The 9,581-nt window shown below is 38.7% G+C and overlaps 2 protein-coding genes across 2 annotated transcripts in view; both read left to right on the forward strand.

Moving 5' to 3' along the window:
• The first annotated feature begins 733 nt into the window (after positions 1-733).
• Positions 734-4,708, forward strand: LOC116840463 (fatty-acid amide hydrolase 2). Its single transcript, XM_032807199.1, has 9 exons — positions 734-1,181; positions 1,692-1,900; positions 2,009-2,235; positions 2,419-2,748; positions 2,858-3,150; positions 3,247-3,342; positions 3,495-3,653; positions 3,739-3,921; positions 4,141-4,708. Exons 1-9 carry the CDS (start codon positions 1,158-1,160, stop codon positions 4,228-4,230), a joined length of 1,611 nt encoding a protein of 536 aa, XP_032663090.1. The 5' UTR covers positions 734-1,157; the 3' UTR covers positions 4,231-4,708.
• A 739-nt stretch (positions 4,709-5,447) lies between these two features.
• Positions 5,448-9,581, forward strand: part of LOC116840462 (probable ribonuclease ZC3H12D) — a 25,638-nt gene continuing 21,504 nt past the window's right edge. Inside the window, exon 1 of the mRNA XM_032807195.1 lies at positions 5,448-6,105. Coding sequence (XP_032663086.1) covers positions 5,743-6,105 — 363 coding nt within the window. The 5' untranslated portion in view covers positions 5,448-5,742. The remainder of the gene's footprint in view (positions 6,106-9,581) is intronic.

Consider the following 9,581-nt stretch of genomic DNA (forward strand, 5'->3'; position numbering starts at 1 on the left):
TATAGGTGCGTTCGGGGAGCACGCTACCAACGCTACCGCGTTCTTCTATCTTTATTGCTCCTTAGATATACAACAAGGATAGAATGACACGATAGCGCTGGGAGCGTCCCGATTGACCACGGTACGATTGGACACAACCAACCGATGAAAAGAATTATCTAGTGAATTACTAGGTCGAACCAATCATTACAATCTGTGTCCAATCGTATCGTGGTCAATCTGGTCCCACCCGATAGCGCTGAGTAGCGCTAATAGCGGGCTCCCCGAACGCACCTATAGATAATAATTTATTAAATATTAAAATAATAGATAATAATTTATTAAATAATTATGAAAGAGAGAAATTTGTTAAATTAACCAATTATTTTTTTATATGTTTGTTATAATATAATCGATTATTAAAAATCGATATTCTTTACATAATCAGTTATTTAAATATCATTTTAATTACTTAGGACCGACGTCACAATCTCTGACTTAATCGACCAATTATTCCACTGAAATTGACCAATCGCACTTGTCGTTTGGCAGAATTGACCAATCACGCTTGACACTTAATCGGCCGAAGTTAAATGGAGATGCCTGGCCTTTAAAAATAAAAGAAAGAATTTCGAGTATTTTACTTTTCTATTGAATTGCTGGACACATACAAAAAAATGTATAATCTAGGCTATTATATGAAGAAGATTTTAACTTTCAGCTAAAAAATAAACCATTCCAATGATTTTCTTTAGGTGTTCTGATGTACGATGTACGATGAGTATGCATGATTTTCGGCTTATTGTTTGCAAAACATATTGACCAAGTAGTTGTGTCGACAGTGTAATTTGCCATCAAATTATGCGTTATCAGTTATACGTTATCAATTATACGTTATCAATTATACGTTATCAGTTATACGTTATCAGTTATATAAGGATGTAATAAGGATCACTTACAATAGTGTGGAAAGTTCTGCAAAGACAGCACAATAGAATATTAGAAAAAATTCTCTAATATTGCAAAAAATTGAAGATTGACGTATACAAGAAAAGAAGAAAATTTATATTACAATTAGCAACGTGCACGAACATAGCTAATTTTACTTTTAAGTTTGTCTTTTTGGACAAATATTAATATTTCTTTATAATTCTTGATTTTGTTAATTCCCAACAACTATGTGTACTTCTTTACAAAATCAGGTAAATTTTTAATTTTTGCATAATTGCGCGGTCATTTTACATTTGTAGCGTACGGATTTATTATGGATTCTTTTTACGATTTATAATTGAATAATTTGTATAAGAAATATTATAACCTATAGGATTCATAATTGAATAATTTGTATAAGAAATATTATAACCTATAGGAAACTTCATAAGAAATAAAATTCATTTTTGTATGTATATGTACTCGTATTTGTTTATATAATCTTAATTATTAGATAAATTATATCTATTAACTTTTTTATGGTTTCAAAATGCTTACCAATACAATATCAACTTTTTAAACTAGTTTAAACATACACTGGATATATATGTATATATACTAAATGAAATTATTTCTTAATTATGATAAAAATATTGATTACTGTCATTGTTTTAGGATAAAAAAAATCTTTATTATTATTTTATAAAATTTAATAATATTTTTTGTTAGAATTTGAAGTAGACAATAATTACTAATGTTTAATGTTTGGACACGATATACAGAATGATTCAAAATCAAAAAATATATTGGAGCTTATCAAGGAATTTTTCTGCCGTATTTTCAACTATGCGATTATACTACTGCATGTTTACTTCGACTACTTCGTAGACTTTGTCTTTGGCATATATTATGATAAGAAAATCAAGAAAGTACCACCAGTGAAAAATCCTCTACTGTTAGAAAGCAGTGTTTCCTTGGCAGAAAAAATTAGGTTGAGTTATTATTAACTTTGTAATATATCTTTTTCAAGCTCAAATTTAATTTGTGTTTAATTATAATATATGCATTTGGTCCTTAATATTTACTTATCTCATATTAGGACCAGGCAAGTTACATCAGAAGATGTTGTGAAAGCTTATATCAAGAGATGTAAGGAAGTGAACAGCTTGATTAATGCTATTGTAGAAGAAAGATATTTAGATGCAATCAATGAGGCCAAAGCAGTGGACATTATGATAGAAAAAGGCATAGATATAGAAGCGATAAAGTTAAAACAGCCATTCCTGGGAGTTCCCTTTACTACCAAGGAGAGCATCGAGGCTATAGGTAAATAGATAAAGTAGTAAACATAGTATCCTGAATTTTTCTTCTATTTTAAAATTCCTGAATACATTATGGAACAATTAAATATTTATTTAGAAACTTAGGGGAAAAACAAAATATGTTATACAATTTCATTGAACTGAATTAGTAATAGGGTCAATTGATGATTAATAATTGTTTCAATAGGAATGATTCATACCATGGGTATAGTCAGTCGCCGTAACTATCGTTCGATAAAGGATGCCACTGTAGTAGGTTACTTAAAGGATGCTGGTGGGATTCTAATCGCGAAAACCAATGTCCCAGAACTCAATTTGTGGGTGGAATCAAGAAACAAAGTATATGGACAAACAAATAATCCTTACAACACCACTAGGACTGTGGGAGGCAGCAGTGGAGGGGAAGGAGCTATAATTGCTGCGTGTGGTGCCCCAATCTCTATCTCTAGTGACATAGGAGGTTCCATTAGGATGCCTGCATTTTACAATGGGTTATTTGGTTTAAAACCCAGTGAAAGTCAGTGTTATTAAAAATTCTATTTACATATCTTGTTACTTGGACATAAATTACTTAATAAGACTTTAAAATTAATTATAAATAATAAAACAACTATCAATATCAACAGAATTAACTCCTATGACTGGAGTCGGATTGCGAGAAAAAGATTATCCGGACACTATGGCAACAGCTGGGCCAATCTGCAAAAAGGCCGAAGATCTGACGCCACATCTAAAAGTGCTGATTGGTGCTAATGTATCTATGTTAAAACTGGACGACCCGGTAAATTTAGAAAACTTGAAGGTGTTTTATCAAGAATATTGTAGCGATTTGAGGGTGAGCAAAGTAAACCAATCTATGCGGATGACATTGAAGAAAGCAGTAAGACACTTTAAGTCTCTTACAGGTTCTGCAACAATGGTAATATTCTATATGTCACTTTTATATATTTTATATAGATTGATATAAAAAAATGTCTAGAATTTATATGCATGTGTGTTTATTATAATATCGCAGATCAAAATACCAGGCTCTGAACACAGTTTTCAGTTGTGGAAGTATTGGATGACCTGTGAAAATTTCAATTTCAGGCTGGAAATAACAGGCCGAGAGGTAGGAATTAAATTTTGTCCTGAATGTCACGTCTCGTATGTCTCAGAACAATAATTAATACCAATTAGCAGTATTCATGTTTTATATCTAATACAGAGCTATTATTCTTTCTTAATGCTCTATTTCTACACTTACAAAAATTCACTTTGTAGTACATCACCAATGCAAAAAGAGAGCTTTACAAGTACATCACTGGATCTTCAGAAATAACATTTGCCGCTGTTGTGAAGTTAATGGATGAGGACTTTCTACCGAAGATCAGTGCAAAATGGGCAGAAAGTGTCACTGAGAAGGCGAAGAAATTCTTGGTGGTAATTATAACGGAGAATATCAAGTATATATAACAAGAGTATGTATATTGTTATAGAGATTTTTCATGTGACAATTTTTTTGCAGAACAAACTCGGTGACGATGGCGTGCTTTTGTATCCTTCGGCTCCTTTCCCAGCTTTTTATCATCATTCCAGTTATTTACGTCCCTTTAATTTTAGCTACTGGTGTCTATTTAATGTTCTACGATTCCCAGTTTGTCAGGTGCCGATGGGTTTGGATGAATACGGCTTACCAGTCGGTATACAGGTGAGGTTTCGCGTTTATACTGCATACGAAGATTTCAAAATTCGTAGCTATTTCTCCATATTTAACGCCGGACGTATAACTCTAAATTTTAAATTAACTTTAAATGTTTGTCTAACTCTAAATTTGATTGATCTTATTTATTTATCTTGTTGTGAATCATCGTCGTTGGAAATCTTTTTGAGTTATTTATGCAATTTATATTTCTCTCTGTAATTCAAGGTTGTAGCTGCTCCTTACAACGATCATCTGTGCATCGCGGTGGCTAAAGAGCTTGAGAAGGAGTTTGGAGGTTGGGTTCCTCCATCATAAACTGCAATTACAGCGACGTTCTTTTAACAAAGAGAATTGTAGCTTATAATTTTTATTTTTTGATAGTCTTTTAATCAGCATTTATAAATGAGACTAAGCGAATAGCAAAGCATTCGTGACATTTTCCATATGTGTAATGCGTTGTCTACAATGGCAGTAGGAGTAATAGTAGTAAGAAATAAGCAGTAAGCAAATTGACCAATTCTCATGATTCAACAATTATCGATTGTGATTGGTCCATTTACTTATTGCTTATTTCTTACTATTACTCCTACTGCCATTGTAGATGACATACAATATTAACCTTTAATCTGTGGTGATAGTAAGTAATTTTTATATACGTGGAATATTTTTTGTAACTTTATATTGTTATTTGCACTCAATCCTTTATAAAACGTCGGTGTATTACTTTGCTATTGAACATAGTTTATACAGCGGTGCTTGTATGATTAAATGTGATTTCAAACATGAAAAAATGGAAAAATTATTTTTAATATGATCTAGTAAAATTCGTGTAAATATTTCTTCTTCTTTGTTCTTAATTCCATGGTCTTATAAAGAATTAAATATAAAAACAATAAGAATTTAAAATTGGATCATGATACTTGATATTGATTGGTGGAGTCAATACGTGCATATAAATGTTTTAAAAGTCCCGCGCCGGTAAGTTATCTTTCGATAGATAGCAATTTCATTCCGGCTTTAACTCGACTTTTGGTCGCTAGATATCTCTACTAGTCGCGTCTTTGCAGCACCCGCTCCATTGTAAAAAAGAAAAATAACCGGTTTCAAATCTTGTGTACACACTGCGATTACGCACACCATGTTATTACCGGACAGCGTATGAAATAATCAATTTGATCTCACTGTTGTCACTCATTATCAACGGGAATTACAATAAGAGCGACAGTCAGCATGACAAAAGGTAACTTCTCAGAGAAAGGTACAGCGTTCGTGTTTTTCTTTCGTTCTTTGATAAACTTGAATGTATCGGCAGCAGAAATTCGAGAAGGACCATCTTCTCACACGCCACCCTGTGAGCGTGAGTGCTCCGATTCAGCAGCATCGTTAGCCGGCTGTACTACCTGCCACCGCGTGCGGCGCAGTAATTAATTAATAACAAGCGGAGAGTCGCTGGCACGCGTGCACGGACAACGGCCTCGACGCGTCTGTCTTTCGCAGTAAGTGCTCCTCCCGCGATAGGAGGGGAAGGGCGCCGCCTCCGCGCACAGGCCACAGCTCGGGCGATCCATCTCATCGCTCGATCACGCAGTGCCGCACCCGCGGCTCGTGCACGCGTCGTCGTGATCGCGCGTGTCCGGCCTGCTGATTCTGTTTTACTTTTACAACGACAGCGTTGTTATCGTCATGTTGTCGTTCCGCAGACGTGATACACGATAGAGAGGCTGCACGACAGACCATGCCAGTGACATCGTCGTTATAGAAGTCGAGAATCGGCCTGCAGGAGTTCGTCCGTCCGTCCCCGTGTGCGATGTCGCGGTGCCTGCGACGATGGACGATGAGGACGACAACAACGGCGGCGGCGCGCCGCCGTCCGCTGCCACGTGCCACATCCGTGTCGCGCACCGGCAAGTCGAGCCGCTTCGCGGCCGCGCCGAGCGGATCGCGAAACTGTTCGGCGTGAAGTTGCTGCTGCCGTCATCGCAGTCACCGTCCCCGCTGCTACCGACGAATCGAGCCGGCGGAGTGCGCGCGACCGAGACGCTGCTCCGGTGCTCTTCGCCGCGCGGTGGCGACTCGAATGCGAGTGAGCCGTTGCTCGTGCCGTTGCGGATCCTTTCCGGGTGCGCCGCCGACGAGGGAGGAGGGGGCAGCCAGGCAGATACGATGTGCGAGATCGCTGTCAGAGTCCAGGTGAGTCGAGTTCGCGATGATGTTACTTGTGCTCCCTTTTTCCTCCTCGTCTTCTCCTCCTACTGGCACGCCTGAGCGATCTTTCTTCTTCTTCTTCTTCTTCTTCTCCTCTTCTTCTCTTCTTCCGCCTGGCGACAAGCACGGTCAGCCATGGATGGGTCCGACACTTCGCTTCTGGCCACTCTGCTTTCGCGCTTTAGTTTTGGATTTGGAGATTCAGAAGAAGGATCCCTCTTTCAGATGTTCGAGTATGAGATTTGTTAGAATCTAATCTGTATTCGTGATGACGCGCGAGAGAGAAATAGATTGTTCATACTTTAATCCAAAATTTGGACCATTACTTATTCCCGTGTGTTACTTTTACAGATCGATGGTCGAAGCTGTAAAAGTATCGATAAGAAATGGTAGTAAGGTCGGTGCGCGACGATAGATCAATGACAGTCACGTGGGGGCCTGTCGTTGAACGCGCATTCGATCGGAGCCGAAGGAAATAATCGAGGAATTCCACGCTCCATGTGGCATTAGGCCGGTTCTCGCGTCGTATACCTGCCGTCTCCTATACCTACCTTTTAATTAAAAACATTCACGCGGCAACCTGTCTCTCGCACTCTGGAAATCCTACGAATTTCGAAAGCACAAGCGAAACGAGATACGTTGCAGAGATTTAACGTTCGAAATTGCAAATCTGAAAATTATTAAGTCGTAGGAAATTGCAGGGATTTTGCGTGTACTTCGGTGTGTATTTCGGGGCTTCAAGGATATTCCAAAACATTGAAATTTCTAACTAATTTATAGTTACTCTTTTCAAGTTTTTAATTCAGAATTAGATGAGAATTTTTCAGTTGAGTCGCAATTACAGATAATAAATGTCATATGTATTATAATTCATTGAAAAACTTTGATTTCTGATTCTAAATAAAAATCTGAGTATCTTACATGAGACAAGTTTCAGGTGCCAACTATTAATACGGGTCAGAGAGAGAGAGAAAAAGAGAGAAAGAAATCGAACGACTAAAACGAAGAATGCCGCAGCGTGATTCGTGAAGGTGCAATTGAATACACCTGGCATCCGTGCAAAAAAAAGGAAAGAAAGAAACATAAGAAGTCGATCGTAAGTCATTGACTTGGCGATTATTTTGACGGCTCTCGTGAGCGGCGCTCGTTTATAATACGTCTCGTAGCGAGCCTCGATGGGTCCGGTAATTATTGCAGCGATCAATTATGGCCTCTCGCGAAACCGCGCCGAGTCGGGACGCCTCGCGATTCGATGCACTCGATGCGCCCAGATGCTCGCGCAGGGCTGTATCGATTGTACCGTTTGTCGGCGGACTATACGATTAACGCGCGCACATTTTTCGTACATACATGTACACGAGACACACTGTCTCTTAGGCGACCTTATCTATCAGGAAACGCAAGATCGGTTCTCGTTCGTTGCATTAACATAATTTCCGTTTCTGCTCAGAAACAGGATTGTATCTCTGCGCTAAAAAGATATGTGAAAATTAAGAGAAAATATAATCTTATTCTTGGCAAAATCCTCATATATATATAGCCTCAACAGGATTTTTCTATGACCAAAAAAAACTCTCTTGACACCTAAAAAAGAACTCTACTTGCAAGATGCTATTCTCTGTAAACCTATATTCTAAGCAAATATTTTTACCCAAAAAACATCCCTTTTCGAATGAAGGGCGACAATATCGTGCTTAGAATACCTGTTTTTTCTTGATTTTAGGACAATTCTCTTGAGGCCATATATAAGAGAATTCCGTTAAGAATGAATTATATTTTTTGAGGATGATTCTATTCCTTGGAATTTCAAGTTGACTTACTCCCACGTGATGAAAAGCCGAGAACCGCAACGTCCTTTCGATCGACTGCGTCCTATCAAGTTATATCCTGGTCGCAACGAGCCAGGGCTGATTACCGCCCATCCCTAAATGTGCGTCAGCGATAACGATTATCGCGCGCTATTTATAGAACGACCTGCTAGCTCCTTGATAACGCTCGTCTTCAACCCCCGCATCTTTCCGCGTCGCTAATCGGGCACTTTCGAATTTCTCAATGGATACGGGTGTACACGCACTCGCGCACGCGAGCTTTGTCGCGTGGCCGGGCCGAGAGATTCGTGCCGCGACTTTCTACGAATTGCGTAAATTCCGTCGGGATCTCGCGAGCGACGTTACTCAGCGAGTTAAATAGCGTGTCTGAAACGCCAGTCGAGCGAACAACACAAACCATAGAGTCAAGAGATTTCCCAGATATCGTAAAAAATCACTTTTATGTCACATATTTTATAAGCCTTATCTGCAGGTATGATAGATATATATATGATAGAAAAACGATATAACGATAAAGACACTTTCGTTAAGAGCTATAGAATCGCACCATTAGGCTTTTGCTTCTCTCTGAATTTCCGCAAATGCATATTTGTTGAGAATGAAAACAGTGGATCTTATCCTGAACTTTCTTTCGTCGATAAAAGAGAAAGAATTTAGAGTAAGGTTCTAAATCTCTCCATTTTCGACAAAAATGTGCATTTGAGAAAATATAGATCCGTATTAACAGTTATTATTTGAAACTCATTTTAAGTGTGATACATTTGAATTCAAAGTTTAATGAGAATTTTCTTGTTGTATATCGCACGATTATAAGTATAAATATCACACATATCATAATTCAACTGACAAACTTGGATCTAACTTTGAAAAAGATCTGAGTATCTCACAAGATAAGTCTCAAGTGATAATTATTAGTATATATCTTAAAGGAAAGGAAGCCCTAATGGCGAATCGATCCTTCTTTTCCCTTTCGTTTTTCGTTCTGGGCGTTTCCTCGGCATTTCATTATCGACGATCGTCATCGTCTCATTTCCTGCCATGGCGTCATCGAGAATGCATACGTGAACTGGTCGATCGTGTGAAAAACTACGTCTCGCGAACGCGAAGAAATTACACCGTCGATTGAGCGCACGAGTTCAACCGATCGATCGATCGGTCGATTAATCTCGGCGCGACCTCTAAGCAATATGGCGCGCGAAGTGGCTCGGAATCGTCTTGATGAGCCCTTTGACATCATCACTCTCTCGGGTGAGAAGGAACGAAAGAAATGTCGAGAGGAAATGCATGGTCTCCTTGGAGTTGGTTCGATTTCCTCAGATGACGGTAACTATTTCAATTTCGAGCAGTCGCGAATTCGGGAGACTCAATAACCTAACTTTATATTCTTTTCGTGTCCTGCCTTTTATCCCGCTTGATCGGGAATCAATAGAAACGTGAAAGTTTCGGTGGACGTCGTTGTCCCGGCGTCGTGTATTCTCGACGATCGTCGCGAGGTGAAACTCGATTTCCCTCGCGGGAAAGTTCGAAGTTCGCCTGCTCAATAATTTATCGAGTTGATGCCAACTCACACGCGACCGGGTCTCTCTCTCTCTCTCTCTCTCTCTCTCTCTCTCTCTCTCTCTCTCTCTCTCT

The sequence above is a fragment of the Odontomachus brunneus genome, unplaced genomic scaffold (assembly GCF_010583005.1).
Source record: "Odontomachus brunneus isolate Ranch 3 - 2012 unplaced genomic scaffold, Obru_v1 Obru_scaffold_010, whole genome shotgun sequence".
Taxonomy (NCBI): domain Eukaryota; kingdom Metazoa; phylum Arthropoda; class Insecta; order Hymenoptera; family Formicidae; genus Odontomachus; species Odontomachus brunneus.

Excerpts from the sequence above, each read along its gene's own strand:
- LOC116840463 (XM_032807199.1), top strand. The coding sequence starts at position 1,158 with ATGTGTACTTCTTTACAAAATCAG. Across the intron at positions 1,182-1,691 it reads GTACTTCTTTACAAAATCAG|AATGATTCAAAATCAAAAAA; the intron begins GTAAATTTTTAA and ends CACGATATACAG. Across the intron at positions 2,236-2,418 it reads GGAGAGCATCGAGGCTATAG|GAATGATTCATACCATGGGT; the intron begins GTAAATAGATAA and ends TTGTTTCAATAG.